Source organism: Mus caroli, unplaced genomic scaffold (assembly GCF_978045245.1).
Source record: "Mus caroli unplaced genomic scaffold, Mus_caroli_1 scaffold_20, whole genome shotgun sequence".
Classification (NCBI taxonomy): domain Eukaryota; kingdom Metazoa; phylum Chordata; class Mammalia; order Rodentia; family Muridae; genus Mus; species Mus caroli.
Genome location: NW_028227275.1, coordinates 55,231,696 through 55,254,405, shown reverse-complemented (window position 1 = coordinate 55,254,405; position 22,710 = coordinate 55,231,696). Strand labels below are relative to the sequence as shown.

Here is a 22,710-nt window from a genome sequence, read left to right as displayed (position 1 = left end):
CAGCTTTGGCCTGCCTTCTGCAGAACCTGCCGTTCGGCCCCAGCATTTGTCCTCCACACAAGGCTCTCTGCCTGCCTGACACTGGAGACATAATGTCCGTCCCTTCAATTCAAGCTCCCGCTCAGCCCCCACGGGGACTCCCAGAAGTGTGTCCTCACACACCACCCACCCCTTGTGGTTCCATCTGTTGGTGTAGTTCTGTCCTGGCTGCTTCCACACTGATAGGCCTGTGCACTCGCCGAGATTCATTCAGTAATGCAGACCTCCCTGTCGTTTTCTGCCGCTGACACTGTTCAGTGTGGGTGGAGGAGGGCGAGGCTTCATGGCCTGTGCTTTGCCCACCAGTGATCTTCATTTTCCTTATCTGTAAAAGGGGTATGTTTCCATCCCCGTGACTAAGACATGTTTCAGGGATTGGTTGAGAGGATTTTGACGACTATAATCATAGTAGCCACAGTTGTGTTTAGTAGGCACCTAAAGTGTTCCTGACGGTGACCTTTTCAATCTGGTGTATTTTTCAGGCCCCTGCAAAGCCTCCTAGTCAGCAATAGGTGTTCAAATAGGCTTTGCATCCATTTACTCCTTTTAGTGTGTATGTGCATCATGGTACCTATGCAGGGGTCAGAGGATAGCCTGCAGGGCTTGGTTCTCTATTTCTATCATGGACATACTGAGTATCAAGCTTAGGCTTGGCACCTCCCTGAGCCATCCCGCTGGCCCAGCAGCAGGTCATTTTTTTTTTTTTATCATTAGTACATTCCTTTATACACATGCACGCACGCACACACACCTGTCAGACACCTTCAAGAGCATCCAAACACTTCAGGCTTACTCACGAGGCCACCCCTGGAAGCCATCTGTCCCCTCTGCATCACTGGGGTGTACTTGTAAAAGTCTGTGTGTCACAGCTCTGCGTGGCATAGGGATGACGTCTGTGTCCGCCCCTCCCACTGCTCACGCCAGGGTTCCATATATTTGTGTTCCAGCCCCTGGTCTATTAAGCCATTCACTGCATCTCAGTCTCCAGCCCAAGCACCACACAGCTCTACCCATTGTCAGCAGCCTCGCCATGCACACAGTCCCAGCTGCCTCTCTTGTCCTCTGTCCCTTGCTGTTTGTCTCCAGGGACATAGATACCACCTTGCATTTCCATGCTCACTTGGCCTCAGGTCTCTTCACCCTTTCTCCCTTCTTCCTAAGCAAGATGAGATATTTAAGAGAATGGAGACAGGCCCAGAGGCAAGATAGAATCAAACCGGAGGATGTCCCAGCTCTGTCACTTGGCAGTGTCACTCTGTGTGGTCCTATCTCTTATAAAAGGGAAGCACACTAAGATACTCCCCTCGTCAGGGGAGTTCTTTAAGGCCCTGGCAAGGATTAAAGTAAATACCAGACACATGCAACGCTGCGAGCTGTAAAAGGCTGAGAGGTTCTGGAAGTAATCATTAACACAACACATACTTTCCCACACTTCAGAAATCTCAGCCACGCTGCACTCTTACACATTTCCTGATGGCGACAATACTTTTATTATTCTGAAAGAAATAGGAGCTCAAAGAGGCTAAGTGGCTTGCCAAAGGTCACGCAGGTTGATAGAGGTATAGCTGGCATTAGAAGCTAGGCTCCTGGCTCTAACCATGCACACTCTGGCCTATTTTGAGACTGTAGCTTGGATGTCTGTCTGTCTGGGTCCTCTCCTGTCTTCCCTAGGTCATCAGGGCTAGAAAGGAGAGTAGAAAGAACATAACGACTGTTTGTAGCCTGTGGATGCTGTCAGTCCTGCCTGGGGCTTTAGTGGGCAAATTGTCCTTAGAAACCATTATGAACCCAAGGGTACATTGGGCCACACTCTCTGATGTCCCCTTGTTATGACTCAAGAGCCACCCCCTTCCTATGCCCCGAGTCTCTGAATAGCAACTTGTACACCTCCACAGACGGGGAGCTCATTCCCCACCCCCTCCGAGGCTGCCTACTCCACTGTTGCGTGGCTTGGACCTCTGGCAAATTTCTGTAGAGCCTGAGCCAAATTCTTCCCCCTCAAAACACGCACTTCTCCCACCTGTCCGTGGGCCGCCTTCTGGGGCCACCAGAATGTGTGTAAACCCAGCTCTTCCTCCGTGGCGCCCGGGGGAGGCCCCTGCTGTCTCTCTCCCAGCTGGCATGAAGAGAGGAGAACCAGAGAGAGGCTGGCATTTGCGAGGCTGGAGGTGTGTGTGTGTGAGTGTGTGCGTGCGCGCACGCATGTGGGGGCCGGCCAGGAGCCAGCTGAATGGACGCTGGGGGGAGGCTGTTGGCCAGGATGGGCATGGAATTGGTATCTGTTTTGCTCGGTCTGCACTGGGAATTAAGGAGCCCAGTCAGGAGAGTCCAGTTGGTCAGGATCAGCAGGTCCATTTAGAATAAGGAGCTAGTGAACTCTGCTCTAGTCTTATTCTTCTGTGTCAACACTGGACACTCTCTGCCCCTCTCTTAAGTGCTGAGCCATATTTCCAGCCAGTCTCTGCTTCACATTAGGGAAAAGATGGATGGAACTCCACAAATGGTATAGTCTTGAGGTAGGTTTGGAGTCTGTCCACAGTGAAGGCCAGAATAAAGGCAGGTGGGCTTGGGGGCCTCAGGTACTGCCTGGTGGTGGCCTGTGGGCAATACTACACTGAAGAATGCCATTGAGTCTGGGACCAGTTACTCACCCTCTGTGCTTGGAGACCCTGCCCTCACTTTTGTTTGGTTTGTGAACGTGGGTGATGACACTGCTTCTTAGGGCCAGGGAGAGGCACAGGGTGGCACCTAAGGGTCCAGCCTGGCAACTCACAGAGCAAGGAGCACAAAAGAGTTGCAGTTCACACACTGCAATGGGGCAGGCCTGGCTCTGAGAGGATGGGGAGGCTGTGTGGGCCAGCAGGACGAGTGAATGCTGTCAATCACCCTGCCCCAGCTCTCCCTGCACCACACTACTTGCCTGAGTCTATTTGTGGGTAGGGGTGCTGGGTGATGACAGGGTGTTGAATCTTGTGATGCCGTGGGAAAGGTCAACTCCACAGAGGACCAGTGGCCTGTGGCCAGAAGGTACTGGCAGGGTGGACTGCATTGATTTCTGTAAGTAGGCAAACGTCCCCAGGGGCTATTTTGGCCAGTGTCCCTGCATTGGAGAAAAAGCATGGGTCTTGGGGAGACAGTGCCTGGATACTGAGGGTACAAAACCCAGGAGAGGGGCCTTGCCTTGTACAACTTCTTTAACACTTTTACCTTGATGTCGTTGTGCAAGGCAGTGGAGTAGATCTCTGGATCCTGGGTTGTTGCTGAGGCCCGAGGAAGACTGTCATATCCAGAAACCCCTATACACTAGGAGTAGAGGCATATGGCGGTAGAGCCAGCAGAAGCCTGGTCCCACTGAAGGAAAGGCTGCAGGGAGGCGCCAAGAGCAGCTGCTGTCCCAGACACCGTGGGGTGGGGTGGAGTGGAAAGGACCCAGGTGTCTGTTTTGCTCTCTCAGGGCTGTTTCTGCCTCCTCGCAAGCCTGAAGCTGTCCCAAGGGTCCCCGTGTCCCCAGAGAGGGGACTCTGGGGGTGGGGGCGGGCAGGCTTCCTTTTGCTTGACCCTGGTGCACAGTCAGGAGGATTCTAGTGCAGAACTGTGAGGAGAATGAGCATGGAGGGTCTGCAAGACAGCCCCTGCCCTCACTCTCCCTAGAGGTCCTGCACAAACCCAGCCTCTGCCCCTAACAGCTGCCTACAGACAGGCGCTTGCACCTGGCCATTCTCTGTTCTCTCTCTATACACACTAACTGGAGGCAACCTTTTCTGAACTCTCAACCATTCTGCACCCCGCCCCTGCAACCAGATAACCCGACTTTGGCTCTTAGGACCCAAGCCCCTAGCTGGTAGCCTCTGGACTCCTCCCCACCTTCCCCCACTCTATCCATCCACCCTCCTTCAACTTCTTGACTGGGCAGACAGAAAAAGACACCTTCCTTAGGCTTTTCCCTCTGCTACCACCCTAGAGGGCTGAGTCTTCAGGTTGTGGGCATGACAGAGGACTGGGGTGGGGGTGGGGCAGAGGAAAGGCACCCCTCCCCCAAGCTGGGGGTTTGTGAGTGGACAATCTCATTCCTTCCACCAGTGGAAATCAATAGCTAATTAATTCTCTCCCCAAAATAGTGTCCAGAGGTGGGGGTGGGGGCTAGGAAAGAAGCAGACAGAGGCAAGGCTGGGCCAGACTGAGACTGAGACCCGGGAAGAGGATGGGGAGGGGATGAGGTGGGGATGGTCAGTCTTTTGGACACCAGGGCTGGGCCTCTGCTGGAGAAGGAGAGCTTTGGCTTTTTCTATTCTCCAGCTTCAGGGACTCTTGCCCCTGCCCTGGGCTGGATGTGCATATGTGTGTGTATGTGTATGTGTGTGTGTGGGGGGGTGAGGGCGTCAATCAGGCTGGGAGCAGGTGCTGCATTTAATTTGATTGGCTAATTAGCCCGCGCATGCTAATTATCTCCATTACCCAATGAGGAGAAGCAGTGGCTCGCTATATATAACCAACAGTGTTTGCAGGGAAATGGGGGCTGCAGGCCTGGCTATCTTCTCCCGACTGAAGGGGCAGCCCTAGTGGGGCGCTGAGGCAGGATAGTTTGCTTCTCCCAGCACCATCTTATCCTATAGGACTCTGGGTGGGCAGCAGCAGCAGGAGTGAAAGAGCTGAGACAGGGGACTGGCTTTGTAGCTGTATTTCAGATGTCTGCCTAGCCACTCCCGAGGGCTTCAGAGCCCTCTCTGCTCATCTTTCTTCTGACCACTGGTCACTCCAGCCACCTGCCTTCTTGTCACTCTTTGTACACCCTGAATGTGGTTCTTCAGTGTAGCCCTGCTTGCTTCTTTTTATAGCTCAGCTTCCTCCCAGGTTGCTCTCTGGGTCTCCTCCTGTCCCACAAGCCACTCTTCTCCCCTTTGGGAGCTCACCTGTGGCTGTCCAGGCTCTCCGTCTCTATCTTGGGCATGCGGGGATGGACAGACTTGGATTTGAAGCCTAGTATGCTGTTGGGTGTCTGTGTGACCTTGGCCAGGTCCCTAGACTTCTTCTGTAGGGTCCCTCAAGGGTGAACAGGAGTAATGGAACTCTTAGAGTGATTAAGTTAAATGACATTTGTAAAAATGCCCCAGATCCAGGCCCTGACAAATGCCATTTGAATTTGGAATTTAATTTTTCAACCTTCTATTTCTTCTCTCCCCACCATCCCTCCTCTCCCCTCCATTACTCTTCGACCTCCACCACTCTTCACGTGCTTTCTCTCCTTCCTATCTTTCCTTCCACCTGTCCCCGGCTCCTCTGAAACTCCGGCCCCCTCCCTGCTTCTTTCCCAGGCTTCTCATCACCTCCATCTCTCCCTCCTTCCCACCCTCCCTCCCCAAAATAAAATCAATGCAATATTCAGGAGGGTTGTTGGATATAAATAATTACGACTTGGAGTTTAACGAGATGCAAATTCCCCTCCCTGTCGTGGGGTATAAATTGCTCTCTGACAGCCCGTTACAAGGGTAATCATTTCAGAAAGGCAATTTTATGCAAATGAACCTGCCTGCCTCCTGGTAGCTCCCCCCAGCCCTGGGTGGGGGGCCTGGAAGAGCTGAGTGTTGAAGAGAACCCCAGTCACTGGGACCAATCCTGAGGCTGAGGATCTGAATCTGGAGGGAGGTTGAGGGTGACTCACCCTTAGTTTCAGAAAGACCCGGGCAAGTGGAAACTGAACAGTTGACAGTGGGCCACCAAGTAAGGTTGGGAGTCCAGAGGGGCTTAGTGTGGCTTAGGGAAAGTGGTGTCTGTGCTCTCCAGTGGGTGGATACCTGGGTCGTGGCTGACTTTTCTCCCTTGCCCCTTCCCAGCCTGGTAACCCTGTGGTACCATTGAGGAATTGGCATTTAATTAATCCCAATGAATTATTTAGCAACTTCATTATCCAACATCAAGAGCTGATGAGAGACTGATCCCCGGCTGAAAGCGGGAGAGCCAGGCCCAGAGGTTAGGGAGCTCAGAGAGGTGGCTGGGGTTAAAACTGCGGCAGGGAGTGCGCCTCGGCCCCGCCCCTTGAGGAACTGGCCTTGGTCCTGACCCTTGGACTTTGTGAGGGCTTCTCCATTGGACTTCGTATAGACTCTACATGTCACTTTTCCACTGGTCCACACCACAAACCAATAATGCCCATAATGAACACCACCTCAACTGTTAGCCCCCCAGTACATCCAAGAATGATGGTGTCCTGCATCTATGCAGGTCAAGGCGATCGGAAAACCTCAAGGGAGCTGGACCAGACTTGTAATCCCAGCACATGAAAGAGAAGGAGGTGGAGGCGGGAGGATATCAGAAATTCCAGGTCATTTCCCGCTACATAAGAAGTGTGTGGGTGTGGGTGTAGCCTGGGCTAGATGAGACTGTCTCCAAAAAACAAAAAGTGCGAAAAGGAAACAGGTGGTCACCTGCCTATTTGAGATGGAGAGCCAGACACCGACGACACCCATTGAATCTGAACCCTCGATTAAACCTTTCCTCTCTGTTTCCCTGCAGGCGTCCCTCCCCCACCTTCCATCCGAGCCCGCCGCGGGGGAGGGGCTCCACCACCGCAGCCGCTGTCGTTGCCTTCCGGGGACGTGGACACGTGAGCCCCGGCTACTGAGTCCATGGCACTGTGAATCGGCGAGGGAGCCCCGCTCCGCGCGAGGGGCGCCCGGCCCCCTCCCCGCCCCATGCGCCCGCGGCTCTGAAGCCTGAGCGGGGCCGGGGGCCGGGCGGCGTCGGGGCCGCCAGAGGCATGGCGCTCGGGAGTCGGTGGCAACCGCCACCCCAGCTGCCGCCGCTGCTGTTGCTGCTGGCGCTGGCGGCAGGCGTCCGTGGCTTGGAGTTCGGCGGCGGCCCCGGGCAGTGGGCTCGCTACGCGCGTTGGGCGGGAGCGGCGAGCACCGGCGAGCTCAGCTTCAGCCTGCGCACCAACGCTACGCGCGCGCTGCTGCTCTACCTGGACGACGGCGGCGACTGCGACTTCCTGGAGCTGCTGCTGGTGGACGGGCGCCTGCGGCTGCGCTTCACGCTGTCTTGCGCGGAGCCCGCCACGCTGCAGCTGGACACGCCGGTGGCCGACGACCGCTGGCACATGGTGCTGCTGACCCGCGACGCGCGGCGCACGGCGCTGGCGGTGGACGGCGAAGCCCGCGCCGCCGAGGTCCGCTCAAAGCGCCGCGAGATGCAGGTGGCCAGCGACCTGTTCGTGGGCGGCATCCCTCCCGACGTGCGCCTATCTGCACTCACGCTCAGCACCGTCAAGTACGAGCCGCCTTTCCGCGGCCTTCTGGCCAACCTGAAGCTGGGCGAGCGGCCGCCTGCGCTGCTGGGTAGCCAGGGTCTGCGCGGTGCGGCCGCCGATCCCCTGTGTGCGCCTGCGCGCAATCCCTGCGCCAACGGCGGTCTCTGCACCGTGCTAGCCCCCGGCGAGGTGGGCTGCGACTGCAGCCACACTGGCTTCGGCGGCAAGTTCTGCAGTGAAGGTGAGCCCCGGCGCGGTCGCGAGATGGAAGGGTGAATGGGCCGGGGCCTACCGGCCCGTGCTGGGGTGGGAGGCCGCGGGAGAGCGCGCCTAAGCCCGCCACGGTTGCATGGAGATGCCCAGATTAGGTTTTAGTAAACTGGGTAAGTGCGTGAGGACGGATGCGACTTAAGAGTAAACCCATAGCGGATGGTGTGGGCGTGGCCCTGGGTGTGGCCAGGATGAGCGCTAGCACGACCTGTAGGGGGTTTGTGTGGTGTGGTCCAGGGGCTTGTGAGTGGATGGATGGTAAGGTCGTGCGGGTGGGGCCTGCGCAGGCAGTACCTGTGGGAGGGCCTGTGAGACACAGAGTTGGGACCCGAACCTGGGGCGGGAGCTGTGTGGCCTGCGGCAGGGTTTGACCTTTGAGGGCGGGGTTTTCGATTAGCGGTGGAGGGATCAGAGTGAAGGAGGCCTCTGAAGAACTGGGGTTTGCTGAGGTTAGTCACTGTCTTGACTGTCTTGACAGAAGGACTGACCTGTGAGACCTGAACAGAAATCCGCTTGAGGGCCTACACCAGAGGGCAGAGAGGGACGTGGGGACAGAGAGATTCAATCACAGAATCTCCAGAGTTGTATGAGAGGGTGGCTGAGGCTCCTGACTAAAAGTTGTCATTTTGGTGATGGGCCTGGATGACAGGCAGTCTCTCCCAGGTTTGAAACTGGGAGGGGAGGCTTGTGTTTCCAACTCGGAAGCCTTTCCCAGCTTGGGGCTGGGATGGGGATTACAGAGCTGGATAAGCCTTGCTGTCACCTTGGAAGGTGGGACAGAATATGGGATGGGGACTTGGAAGGAAGATGTTGGGGCCTCTGCCAGCACCCCAGTTTGTAAGAGAGGTTGCATGGCTGAGCCCATTAACAGGCAGGAGAAAGAACGGACGTTGAATTGAGGGCAGCTAGGCTGTGCTTTAGAGGGGACAAAGGAAATAGCTGCTTTTATTTTGGTGTGACTGCTCAGAGGAGAGGTTTTCTGCATTGATTTCAGGTGGCAGCTCATTACCCAGCAGGTGTATATGGTAGCATTTGTTTTTCTATCTCTACTTGTACAAGTCAGAGATTGCTTTGCAATTGTGTGTGTGTACATGTGTGTACATGTACATGTGTGCACCTTCAAAGAGGTGGAGTCTCTGAGGGAGGGTTTGTCCTCAAACTAGTGTGGCCCTGGGGATGGTGTCCCTGCGGGGGTGTGCATTCAGTCAGCCTGGGGAGGAGTCTGCAGATGTAGCCCTGTTAAGGGAAGGCTGTTCTTCAGTGGTTCGATCGTGTGTTTGTAGCTATGGTAGAGGAAGAGGAAGGAGCCAGGTGTGCTGGTGTGAGTGTACACTCCCAGCGTTTGAGGAGCTGAGGCAGGGAGATCAGGAGCTTAAGGTCACTCTCAGCTATTTAGTGAGTTTGATGACAGCTAGGCTATATGAGACTCTGTCTCAAAGCAAAAAGGCAAGCAAACAGAAAATTTAAGGAGGGGGTTTTGGATTTTGTGGAACTGTGTTCAGGGATACATCTTTAGGAACTGAGTATATTAACATGACACCTTCTCGCCTTTTCTCCAAGGAGCTCAGGCGCTCCCTAAACTGTGAAACTGTGCAGAGGCCTGTGAGGCTGCCAGTGTGTTTGGGTGCCTATGTGTGAATGGGTCTGTTTGCGTTGTCTTTGTCGTTCTTACGACTGGAGACCCGTACCTGGTAGAGAGGCAAGAACACATGCCTGTTCCCATGCGTGTGTTTCACTGAGAGACCATGATAGGACATTTGGAACTTATGAGAAAGTTCCAGAACCTTAACTTTATTCTCCAGTTCCTGTGACCCTTCCTCATCCAGCCTTCCTAGAAAAACAGGAGGGCCGGGTAGTGGTGGTCCATGCCTTTAATCCCAGTACTTGGGAGACAGAGGCAGGGAGATCTGTGAGTGCAAGGCTAGCCTGGTCTATAGAGTGAGCTCCAGGACAGCCAGGGCTACACAGAGAAACCCTGTCTTAAACACACAAGCAAACAGACAGACATACATACACACAAACAAACAATCTCCCTTCCCCCCGCCCCCCCAAAAAAAACCCAACCCAGGATGAACTAACTGCCTTTCTGATTTAAGGGAGGGGCAATTTGAGCCATGAATAGGTTATAGCAACTGCTGCACGGTCCCACCATGGTGGAATTAGGCCCAAGTATTTGGGAATTGCACTCAGAGGCATCTCTGCCCATCCATTCTCTGAAAGCATCCATTGTCCAGATGTGTTGAAGTTTTTGTAGGTGAGAGAGATGGTTTTGTTCAGTGGATGTGCTAGAGTTAAATAAATGTTTGGGTCGGCAGAGCTGAGAAAGATGGCTACGTGCATCTGACCCACTGTGTGTGACTGTTGGCACCGGTAGGGGTGGATGTGATGTGTAGATACCGCTGTGTGTGATCAGTTGAGAGAGAGGTTCTTTGTCTGATAAAGGGCAGGTTGTGTCTGTGTCTCTGCACTGAATATAGCGCACAGCAGCTAGTGGGTGTTTGATTAAGACTTGGGGGAATGAATGGAGAGATATTAATAAGTATTTGAGAGAACAAAGACTTGTGGTAAAGCCATATGTGTTGATGAAAACTCACATGTGTATGTTTTGGGATCTGCGTTGTGGGTGGGCGTGGGGTGGAAGAAACTGACTGTGTGCACTTGGAGCTGGCAGGTGCAGCCAGAGCCCCTGACCCCCTCCTGCCTCTTGCTGCCCTCAGTCTATTTATCTCCTCAGGCTTGTTCCCGAGTCCCTAAGCAGCTTTTGTAGTAAGTAGTGCTTTTCACTTCTACCACATTCTTGTCCGTGTGTGTGTGTGTGTGTGTGTGTCCCCATGTGTGTGTGTCCCCATGTGTGTGTGTGTGTGTGAGCACCACTCTTGCTATATAGCCCAGGCTGGCCTCAAACTCACGGTGATTTTTCCACCTCGGTTTCCCATGTGCTGGAATTGTAGGTGTGTGGCCATCTTGTCAGACTTTCCTCTAAGACACGCTGAGGATGTCCGAAACTGCATCTGCTTCTTTCTTTCTTTCTTTATTTTATTTTTTAATCTTATTTTTCAAGACAGGGTTTCTCTGTGTAGCCCTGGCTGTCCTGGAACTCACTCTGTAGTCCAGGCTGGCCTTGAACTCAGAATTCCGTCTCCTTGAACTCCGCCTACCTCTGCCTCCCAAGTGCTGGGATTAAAGGCATGTGCCACCACTGCCTGGCTTCTTTTTTAAAAATTAAAAAATTTTAATGTGTGTGTGTGTGTGTGTGTAGGTGCACATGAACCACAGCACACATGCAGAGGTCAGGAAACTTTGTGGAGTTGATTCTCTCCTTCCCACTTTGTCATGGGTTCTGGGAATCAAATTCAGATCGTCAGGCTTGGGTGGTGAGCATCATTGCTTGCTAGTTATTTCACATGTGTGAGTGTGTGTGTGTGTGTGTGTGTGTGTCCGTGTGTGTGTGTGTGTGCGCGACTGCGCATGTGCCAAATGTATGTATGTGAACCACGTACATGCCTGGTTCCCTTGGAGGCCAAGATGTATGCCAGATCTCCTAGAACTGGAGAAACAGGATTCTTTTGGAAGAACAGTAAATACCACGGACCTACCTCCCAAAATCTCCATTTCATTTTATTTTATTTTTTAAATTCCACTTATTTATTTATTGTGTGTATGGACAGTCATGCCACAACACACATGTGTGTGTCAAAGCACAGCCTACAGGAGTTGATTCTCTTTCCACCATGTAGGAACCAGCGATTGAACTTAGGTCACCAGGCTTGGCAGCAAGTGCTTTTATCTACCGAGTCATTTTGCTGGTCCTTCTAACACATTCTTACCCACCCAAGGAGGAAGGACATGGTCTCCCTCTGTAAGTTACTGGGGTGCTGGTAGGAAAGCTGAGGGGACCAGATCCTGGCAGATCTCTGAACAGATCTCTCAGTCAGGGTCCTTCCCCTCCTTTGGAAGCTACAGTCACTTCATTATTACCTGCTTTGAGTGGTTTCCATCTTTTTCTGAAGCCAAGGACATTTTTAAAAGTCAGTAATTCACAGTACAGCCTTCCAAAGAGTTAGTTATTATTTTTATATGTGTTTATTGGGAAAACAAATGACTCAAAGCTCTCATGAATTCAGAAAAGCTTTTAGATGACTTTGATGTTGTATTCACCATTGTGGTTAATAAAATATACATTAGGAGAAATAGTTTTAGCTTTATAGGCAAGATGTACCAATTTGCCTTGAGATATTTGGTATACATATGGATTTGTGGATCTTTTGGAATCTACCCTGTAATTTCCTGAGGTCTTGGCTTACCCAGCTACTGAGAACCCACATGGCAGAATATCTGCTGCTTGGTTCCTCTGGGGCATCTGGTCACATGTAATTGCTGACAGAGCTGAGGATGGCTCGCTGAGCATCAGTGTCCCTGCTGCTGACTGGGTGACAAGGCTGGGGTAGCATAGATAGGGATTTTGTCATCTGCACTTTACCACCCATTCTAACCCACACGTGTGTGTGCATATGTGCGTGTGTGCGTGTGCGTGTGTGTGTGTGTAGAAGAGCAAGAAAAGCGATCGAGGAAGAAGGGGTGTGCAGGTAGGTGTGGGAGACCCCAGATGGAGTCAAGGTGCAGATGCCCTGGGCCAAGTGTCAGGTGCACACCTCAATCAGGAGACAGAGAAGGAGACTGTCCCTGTGGGTGCTGCGGAGATGGACACTCTGTGTCGTTGGTTGGCTGGCAGTTTAATTCAATGGGTGGTGATCAAAGCCCCCTTTGTAGTGTGCTGAGGCCTATGGGGGGACTCAGGAGTGAGTGAGATAAGCTGTCTGCTCCAGCTTCGGAAGTTTGGTTGAAGAAGTAGATGCAAAGGCAGTGTAGGGAGTGGTCAAGAGTCTGCATTCAGGCCTCTTGGCCAGTGACTTCATGGCTTATTCAAGCACATGTCTGTCTGTCTGTCTGCCTGTCTGCCTGTGAAGTGCTGTAATAATGGGGCCCGCCTCAAAGAGTCATTACACCAATCTTAGTGAGTTCATATGAAGTCCAGAGAGTGGCATGCGGCACAGAGAAAATGCTCAGTAAGTACAGGCTGAGCATCTTCAGTCCAGAAACCTCAAGCCTAAAGTGCTCTAAAACCTGAGATGCTGAGGGGTACCGGCATTGTTGCTGTGCAGTCTTTTCAGCAACCTCATTTGATGGACTAAAGATGGAGTAAGAAAAAAAAATGGATGGAGTGAAAGCAGTGGATTAAGTCACCTTCAGGCTCTGTGCATAGGTATATGCGAAAGAGTGAATATCCCAAGATATCTCATTATATGCATTCAGCTGGCCTAGAAATTTAAAAAAATCCAAAATCTTGAAATACTTCCAGACCCAAACATTTCAGACAAGAAATAATACTCGGCTTGGGATTGCAGAGACGGCTCAGCAGAGAGCACTGTTCTTGCAGAGGAACCAGGTTTGGGTCCTAGCACCAACCTAAGGCAGCTCACAACCCCCGCAAGCCATTCCAGTTCTAGGGGATAATTGGACAACACTTCTGGCCTCCGTGGACATTTGCATATACTTGACGCACAGGAAGTCATTCAGATATATGCACATACATAAAAAGAAATAGATAAATACTTTTTAAAAGAATATTCAACCTCCAATAGCAGTAAATAAACAGAATCCCCAAGTGCAGTTCACGGCGTGGTACCTGCCTAGAGATATGGCAAGCGCCGTAGTGTAGTGGTTACACAGTAGATTGCTATCCTGGTGTGGTGGTATTACCAGCATTTGGGGACCACTGCTGGAGGAACACAACACATTTGAAGCTAACTTAGGCTACATGGCAACTTCCTCTCCAGCCTTCAGTATATAATGAGACCCTGTGTCAAAAATCAAAATGGCTCCACAGTAAAGGTGCTTGCCACCAACCCTGATGACCTTGGTCAGTCTCCAGAACCCACATGGTGGAAGGGAGAACTGACTCCTGCCGGCTGTCCTCAGACCTCTATGTGTACGCTGTGGCAAGTGTGAATGTACATGCACTCTAAGTAAAGTTTGTCTCTTGTAGGCAGCACAGTACTGAATCCTGTATTCTTTTTAAAGCTCACAGGGATAGACTCTAAATAGATTTTACTATATTTATTTGGGGTGTGTGTGTAGTGTGTGTGTGTGTGAGTGGTAGATAATTTGTGGGAGTAGAGTTTTAAGAATTTTTATTTTATCAGTATTGGGGATTGAACCCAGGGCCCAGCACATGTTAAGACAAGGGTTCTACCAGTGAGCTAAATTCCTCCTTGTCATTCCTGTAAACAGTGGACATTGAGGTCTCAAGGAAGGGGAGGGTTTACAAGTAAAGAGGACTGGTAATGGGGTTGTGAAATATTATTTGGGACTGGCTTTGAACATTGATCAGCAAGCTCAGGGGAGGTCAAGCCAGGCAAAGGGATGGCTACTAAAGAGGTATGGAAGTGGGGAAATATGTGTGCCACAAGTAGAGGAGCACCCGGTACCGGGGCAAAGAATAGAGCTCACGGCAGGAGAAGCTGAAGCCAGGCCTTGGGTAGCTGGTTTAAGTCAATCCTGTGTGTTCATTTGCCAGTCTCCACAGACAGTGGATGTGAACTGGCCGTGGAGACTGGCAAATGAACACACAGGATTTGAGCAGGTAGGCGATGAAGATAAGAACTGTAGGGAACAGGGAGTCAAGCGGAGCGGGATTCTGTACTGCAGTAGGTGGTGGAGAAACCAGTTGGAAGGTAGTTTAAATGAGGTTTTAATTACAGTTATTTGTGTATGTAAGCCTATATGTGCACATATATGAACGAATGCACACATATAGTGTGACTTCTCAAGTGCCATCTACCTTGTCAACTTTTGAGGCAGGTCCTCTCTCTGGTCTAGAATTTGCTAATTAGACCAGGCTAGCTGGCCAGTGAGCCTGAGATCTGCCTGTCTCTGCGTTCCCAGTGCTGAGGTAGCAAAGATGTACCACACCTACACTTCTGCCTGAGTTCTGCAGAGTTGAGCTCACATCTGTTTGTGTGTGAGACACACTTTACTGACGGAGACACCTCCTGCCCTGAACGTTGATTGTTTTGGAGTAGCCAAGAAGGGTCCCAGCAGCTGTGGTGGCCACTGGGATAATGGCAGTGATGGACGGCAGATGCTGAGACCTAGGCTGTAGGTGGGAGGGGGATTCGGAGAACAAGAAACTTCAGTTTGGCATGGTTGGAAGAAAGGGTGGTAGAGGGAGAAGGGGAGGGAGTGCAGGAGGGGAGTGGTATGGCCCTGGCCTTCCTTAGACCCACCTGTCCAGGGTTCTCATTGCTCTTGCTGCTTGCTGAAAGCAGATTACAGGAGAAAGGGTTTATTGTAGTTCAGGGTTTATTGTAGTTCATAATTTCAGGTTATTGTCCATCGCTGGGCAGGGCATGTGTGTGTGTGTGTGTGTGTGTGTGTGTAGGCAGGGAAGGATGAGTGTGAGTGTGTGTAGCTCATAATTTCAGGTTATAGTCTATCTCTGGGTAGGGGATGTGACTGTGTGTGTGTGTGTGTGTGTGTGTGTGTAATTCATAATTTCAGTTATAGTCCATTGCTGGGTAGGGTGTGAGTGTGTGTGTGTGTGTGTGTGTATGTGTGTATAGGCAGGAACTTTTTGTTTTTCTTCTTTTCTTTTCTTTTCGTTTCGTTTCGTTTTGTTTCGTTTCGTTTCGTTTCGTTTTTCGAGACAGGATTTCTCTGTGTAGCCCTGGCTGTCCTGGAACTCACTCTGTAGACCAGGCTGACCTCGAACTCAGAAATCTGCCTGCCTCTGCCTCCCAAGTGCTGGGATTAAAGGCGTGTGCTACCACCGCCCGGCTCTTTTTTTTTTTTTAATTAAATTTTATTGTTTTTACTTATTCACTTTACATCCCGATCTTTGCCCCCCTCCTGGTCGCCCCCCCCACATTCTTTCCCCTTTCCCTCCCCTCTCCTCTTAGCGGGTGGGGCCTTCCTGTGTTTTCCTCCCACCCTGGTACCCCAAGTCTCTGCAAGGTTAGAGGCTTCCTTTCTGAAGCCAGACAAGGCAGCCCAACTAGAAGAATATGTTTCTTTGTTTTTTTGAGGCAAGGTGTTTCTATTGTAGCCCTGGCTGGTCTGGAACTCACAGAGAGTCTTGGGGCCAAACACCTGCACCACTGTGTCAGGCTATGTTTAGATGTTTCATCTTCATGTATGTCTGTGTACCACGTGGTGAGGTACTCAGGAAGGCCTGGAAAGGGAGCTACAGACAGTTGTGAGCCATCATGTGGGAATTGAACATCATGTGGGTCTCTGGAACAGCAGCCAGTGCTCTTAATTGCTGAGCCATCTCTCCGGCCCCATGGTTATTGGAGCTTCTTTGGGGCAATATTTCTCCAGACACCCAGTAACTACTTCAGATCTCAGAGCCGCGGCTTCTTCCCTAAGCCAGGTACGCACAGGGCACGTGTGTGTTTGTGGGCCTGCTGGGCTGTCTTAGAGAAGTTTTCATGAGGTACTGAAGCAGGAGAACCTGGACTCTGAGCTCTTAGGAAGGAACTCAGCCTGGAGAGCCAGGTTATCACATTGAAGCACAAAACTCACCAAGGTTGAGAACATCTCAGTGGGAAATCTTATCACACTCTCTGCCTCCCTGAGCGTTCTCCCCAAGGACTCAGGGAGGCCATGAGTTCCCTCAGGTGTCATTACGGACCGGTCCGTCTTGCCATGGTTTCCCCCCCCCCCCCCCCAGATATGACCCTTCCTGCATGACTGTTCTTTTCTGAGGGCTCAGAGCATGGCTTTCATTGCTTACAACTCCTCTCCCCACTTCCCCACCTTCACTGATGTCCATAACCCATCTCCTGGGACCCTGAGTTCATGTAAGGTAAGACAGTGCTGCCTCTGGCCTCTGCCAGGTCACCGGGTACCCATGTGTGTGCAGGTTGGGATCAGGTCAGAAATGTGACAATGACCGCTTCCAGGAGTGAAAGGGATGCCAGGCAGAAGGGATGACCTCTCTGGGGAGGTGCAGAGCTGGCTGGCTGTTTCCAGGGAAAGCCAGGACGGTTGCTTGGGCTGGCAGCATCGAGGCCCCGTTCTGCTCGTTGCTGGATGTGTGAACCTGGAAAGCTGACGGAGCCATGGAAAGCCAACGCTCTCGGAGTTCTTCCGGGAGATCACTAGGGTTACTGTGGTTTTTCATCCCAGCGGCCAGGAGGCTTTGAGGCAGAGGTGGCCCTAGGCTAGACCTTGAAGGATGACTGAGCCAGAAGGAGGAAAAGCAACAGGGCTTCCTTGCTGGGAGTGTGGGGTGTCTACAGCATGGTGAGGCTACAAGATTGGTTGTGCGTTGTAGGAAATGAGATACAGTGTGGACTAGCACTCCAGAAGCGTCTAGCGGTTTGACTTTTTTTTTTTAAAGATTTATTTATTTATTATATTTAAGTACACTGTAGCTGTCTTCAGACACTCCAGAAGAGGGCGCCAGATCTCGTTACGGATGGTTGTTAGCCACTATGTGGTTGCTGGGATTTGAACTCTGGACCTTTGGAATAGCAGTCGGGTGCTCTTACCCACTGAGCCATCTCACCAGCCCGCGGTTTGACTTTTAGGTTAAGAAAGTCACTCTCAAGATGCTTCCATTCCATATTGGGTCAGGGTGAGGTTGGGAGACGTAGGAGATGGAATCTAGGTTTGTTTTGTAGTTTAGACTAAGCGCACAGAAGATATGTAGCCGAGTTGACCTTGAACTCCTGATCCTTCTGCCTCCACCTTCTGGGATCTGAGATGTACCATGGTGTCTAGTTATGTAGTTTTGGGGACTGAGGTCAGATAAGCATTCCTCCAACTGAGCCACGGCAGCCCTTGCTGTGAGCTTAATGTTTAGAGGGTTTTAGATTAAGTTTTGTTGGTTTTTTTTTTTTTTTTTTTTTTTTGAGACAGGCTCTCTCTACTTAGCTCTGGCTGTTCAGGAACTCACTCTGTAGATCAGGCTAGCCTTGAATTTACAGATATCTGCCTGCCTCTGCCTCTCAAATGGTGGGATTAAAGGCACGTGCCACCTCGCCCAGCCTTGGGTTAAGTCAGTTATTGATTTAAAAACTTTAAAATATATATTTCATTTTATCTTATGTGTATGAGTGTATGTATGTGTATGAGTGCATGTCTGTGTATCCAGAGGCTAGAAGAGGGTTCTCTAGACCCCTGGAACTGGAGTTACACTTGTGAGCCTCCATGAGGTCCTGGGAACTGCACTCAGGTCTCTGGAAGAGAAGCAAGCACTTTTAACCGCTGAGCCATCTCTCTAGCCTTTAAGGTGTTATTAAAAATTATAGTTATTGTGTGTATGCATATGTGTGCATGCATGTATACATGATGTGTGTTGCGCGTGTATGCCATGGTGCTCATGGAGAGCAGAGAGCAACCATTGTGGAATTAGTTCTCTCTTCCCATCTTTGTGTAGGTTTCAGGGATGGGACTCAGATAATCAAGCTTATGTGGTAAGCAACTTTACCTACTGAGCCATCTTGCTGGTTCTCTAGATTCAAATTTGAATGCCACCAATAGTGTGACCTTAGATAAGTTGCTTCTGCATTTCCCCCTGTGTGTGTGTGGTATTCATGATTGCATATATATGTACACATGTGTGTGAACATGTGTGTCTGTATGGTGACTCTGGATGTCTTCCCCACTTGCTCCTTATATTCAGAGGCAGGGTCTTTCACTGAGAGCTCGCCATTCTGAATAGTCTGGCTGGCTGTTTTGCCCTGGGGATTCCTCCTGTGTTCTGGGATTATAGGTGGGCCACCAGGCTTACCTGGCTTTTATGTGGGTCCTGGGAATCTGACCTGTGGTCCTCACAGTTGTGGGCATGAGTCATGCATCCAACCCTGCTTCTGCTTTTGTTTCTTCAACTCTAACAGAGGAACCATCATTTGTATTCAAGGGTTATAATAGTAGCGGCGGGCACAGGAAACAGCACACAACAGGATCCAGGCCTGCTTTAGTGCTCAGAACACAAGAAGTGTTATTATATTATTCACTCAACAAACATAGCCATGTCTTTTTACAAGCCAGGAGCTGAGCAAGCAGCTGGAGGTAGAGAGATGAACGAGGCATTGTTTTGTCTCGTATAGTTTTGCAGTCCCATCAGGAAGCCGAGTTGAAATTACAGTTGCATGTAGCTTTAACAAGGGCAGTGGTAAGACAGTATGTATCACAGAGCTGGCCCGGAAGACGGTAGCTGCTGCTCTCCTGTGTTCAGAATGCACAGGTATTGACATGGGTCTTAAGGGCTAACATTGGCTTTCTCAGACGGCTGCATGCGTACGTGCATGTGTGTGTGTGTGTGTGTGTGCGTGTGCATGTGTATGTATTTTGGGGAGAGTAGATAGAACATGGCTTATTAGGGGAATGGAAAGAGCCTGGATTGTTGCAGGCTAGGAGACTAAAGGGTGTGTGGTCAGATTTGAGGGGCTTACTGAGAAGGCTAGACTATCCCTGGTGAAGCCCAGCATGGAGCCATATGCAGTGCAGTAGGTTTGAGATGTGTCAGGGGCTTAGGTGGCATATGGACACAAACTTCAGGGTGACAGGACTCACTGAAGGAAGGTCCTCTCAGAGGCCTATCTAAGCTCCCACAGACAGATGGGGGGGTCTTAGCTTGGCTGCACTGATGGGGAGTAGGGGGATTTAGAAGGTAGAACCCACAAGTCCTGGAGACCAGTATGAAAAGGGGGAGGAGCGCTTTCTAGATGTCTGGCCCAATCAAGACAGGAGAGGGCTCTGAAGCCACCTCAGGCAGGTTAAAGGCAAGAATCCACTGAGAGGAAGGAGCGTGGCGGCTCTGATTGGCAAGTGGGTGATGGGACGGTGATGGAGAGTGGTCCAGATGTGAGAGGAGATGTGGTCCTCAGAGAGAGGAGGGAATATACCATTGAGCACACGAGGCTTGCAGCCAAGCTGATGTGGAATATGGCAGATGAGTAGTGTGTCTGGCCTAGGTTAGACGGCATCTGGAGACACTTTTTTAGAGAGTAAGAATTTTAGGTTAGAAACAAGGCCTTTGCCCCAAGGCATCAAGGTGAGCTACAGGTGAGGAGAACTTGGAGAAGATGTGGCTAAGGGACAGGGAGGGAGAGCTGGAGGGACCTGGGATGATGTGTGAGAGAGTCAGACAGCACAGAGCAGATGAAAGGACTCTACCACCTCAGGAGCTTGCTGGCTTCACGTTTCTGAGCACACTTTAAAATGATTGTTTTTCAGATAGTTATTTTATGTGTATGTGCGTGTCCCTGAGGACAGGTGACTGTACCACATGATGCAGTGTCAGCAGAGGTCAGAGAAGGCCATCAGATCCCCTGGAGCTTATGGGTGGTTGTGAGCTACCACCATGGGAATGCTGGGAACCAAACCTGAGGCTTCTGGGTACAAGTGTGTGCACATGGGTGCAGTGCCCCAGGAGGCCAGAGGCCTCCTTTGCAGCTGGATTTACAGGTGACGGTGTGAACTGCTCAAGTGGGCTCTGAAAACCCAACTAGGCTCCTCTGGAAGAGCAGGGAGCTTTCTTAATCGCCATCTTTCCAGCCTGGAAATGCTTTCTGAACTATCTGCTATGTGGAACTAGCTAGAAATCAAAGCGATTCATTTGTACAGGTGGTGGCGGCTTGGGACTGGCTAGGGCCTTAGCATGCTAGGACTGAAGGGTTCCAGCTCGGTAGTTCTCAGAGTACCCAGGGGTCGCTTCAACTGGACAACTCCCTCAGAGTCGTGATGAGACTCTGTAGCTTTAGAAGAATCATGGTCTATACAGCATTGGCTGTGTACCCGGCAGGCCAAAGGCTCTCTGTTGTGTATTGTGGACTGTATTTGTAACATGGAAGCTTGTGGGTGGACAAAGAGATGGGTAGGTGGCAAGAGGGCTGTGTTCACTGGGGGTGTGTGGGTGTGGGTGGATGCATCAGGAATGGCATTAGGCTGCTGTGCAGGTGTTGGTTTATGCACTCAGCCTCTGCATGTGTGTCACAGGGTGGGATGGTGTACGATAAATAATATATTTGTTTATGCAGTGTAATGCCCCTCTCAAGAACAAAGCCCACAGAGTGTGCTCATAGGAGGGACGGGAGAGATTGTCTGTACAAGTGTGTGAATTCGTCTCTATCTCAGGATCTGCATATATGTCTTTCCTTGAGCGTTGGTGTGCTTGTAGGTTGTGGAGTTTCTCTCTTCTGCCTTTGGCTCCATCTAACATTCTCTCAGTCAGTGGATATGTGACATGTTTAAAACTGGGAGCCTTGGCCCTCTTACAAAGCAGGCCAGAGCAAAGCCTGCTTGAGGGGCTGTGGTATAGCTGAAGGAACTGCTCACATCCACTTCTCTCTCTCCCCATCAGGTGTGCCCCAAGGTCCAGGCCACGCCCTAAATAGGTGAGGCTGATGGCCCATAGAGTGTGGCACAATCTCGAGGTCCTCAGTGTGGGCCTCTGATTTTGACTGAACTTAAGGTAACCATCCAGCTGGAGACATTTTGCTTCAACCATTTAGAGGACAGTTTGGCTCATTTGGGAGATGGAAGCAGAAGGATTAAGACATTAGGGCCAGCCTTGGCTACATAATGAGTTTGAGGCCAACCTGGCCTATTCAGTGTTTTGAAACAAACAAGCAAACAAATAAGCAAACACATTCTGGAGTTTGAGGATGCAGCTCAATTGGTAGAATACGTGTTCAGCATACACAAAGCCTTGAATTTAACCTCCAGCAGTGCTTAAAGCTGAGAGTAGTAGTACATGCCTGTAATCCCAGCGCTAAGGAGGCAGGAGGCTAGCCCTCAGTTAGAGGCTAGAGACCACAGAGTTAGTTCCAGGCCAGCATGGATATAGAACAAGACTGTGAAACAAAAATGAAAAAATACAAAATAAAAAAGCCAAGCAGAATGAAAGAGGACATTTCTCCTGATCATAGAGGCAGAGCCAGAGCAAGAAGGGGCAGCTCACCCTCTCATCTGTGTAGTCGGGGTACAGAGAGGCAGCTCACCCTCTCATCGGTGTAGTCGGGGTACAGAGAGGCAGCTCACCCTGTCATCTGTGTAGTCGGGGTACAGAGAGGCGGCTCACCCTCTCATCGGTGTAGTCGGGGTACAGAGAGGCGGCTCACCCTCTCATCTGTGTAGTCGGGGTACAGAGAGGTGGCTCACCCTGTCATCTGTGTAGTCGGGGTACAGAGAGGCGGCTCACCCTGTCATCTGTGTAGTCGGGGTACAGAGAGGCGGCTCACCCTCTCATCGGTGTAGTCGGGGTACAGGGGCGGCTCACCCTCTCATCGGTGTAGTCGGGGTACAGAGAGGCGGCTCACCCTCTCATCGGTGTAGTCGGGGTACAGAGAGGCGGCTCACCCTGTCATCTGTGTAGTCGGGGTACAGAGAGGCGGCTCCCCCTCTCATCGCTGTAGTCGGGGTACAGAGAGGCTGAGTGACTTAGTTGGGTAGTTTGGGGCAGATTCTGATCCAAGGGTTTTCTTGGATCAGACCTAGGGCCTGTCTCACGCCACAGAACTGTGTTCTGACTCAGTGTGGACGCCTTTTTTTCTGGGTGGGGAGTGGGCTATCGGCTGCTCAGATCCTTGACTGGAGCACTGTATTAAGTGTGAGTCGGATGAGAGCTAAACGCAAGAGTGCGTCGTTCGGTGCTTATGTGTGTCAGTGTGTCACTGAGCGTGATTGTGTCTCTGTGAGCTCAGTAAGACAGTCTCTGGTGTGAGCATGTCCCCATCTGTCTCTGAGCTGCAGTGGAATGAGTGCAAGAGAGGAGCCTGCCTCGGGGAGTAGGGAAGCCTGGCTGGCGGCTGGCGCTGGCTGCTCATCGCCTGCTTGCTGTCCTGCTTCCTGCCTCTGTGTGATCTTGGGTTGTCATGCCCCTGCTCTGGGCCTCAGTTTCCTAGTATAATAGGATCTGGTGTAAAATGTAGAGGTCCCTCCCTGCTTTCCTGTACTTGCTGACTGACTTGGGAGGACTCATTCAGGGGACAGTGTGGCCACTGCCCTGTCTGAGGCAAAGCTGTTCCCTGAGATTTGGGGTTTCTAGTTTGGGTTATTCATGCCAGAGCCTTGGTAGGCTGCGGAACCTGGAACCCCTTGGTCCTTAAAGCACATTTGCTAACAGGTCTCCTTTCTCTTCTCTCCCT

The 22,710-nt window shown here is 51.2% G+C and overlaps 1 protein-coding gene across 19 annotated transcripts in view; it reads left to right on the top strand.

The window, feature by feature from the left end:
• Nrxn2 (neurexin 2) overlaps nucleotides 1–22,710 on the top strand; it is a 116,738-nt gene that overhangs the window by 2,508 nt on the left and 91,520 nt on the right. For all 19 annotated transcript variants that reach the window (XM_085834065.1, XM_085834059.1, XM_085834058.1 and 16 more), the window contains exon 2: nucleotides 6,550–7,523. In XM_085834065.1, coding sequence (XP_085690191.1) covers nucleotides 6,794–7,523 — 730 coding nt within the window. In that variant the 5' untranslated portion in view covers nucleotides 6,550–6,793. The remainder of the gene's footprint in view (nucleotides 1–6,549; nucleotides 7,524–22,710) is intronic.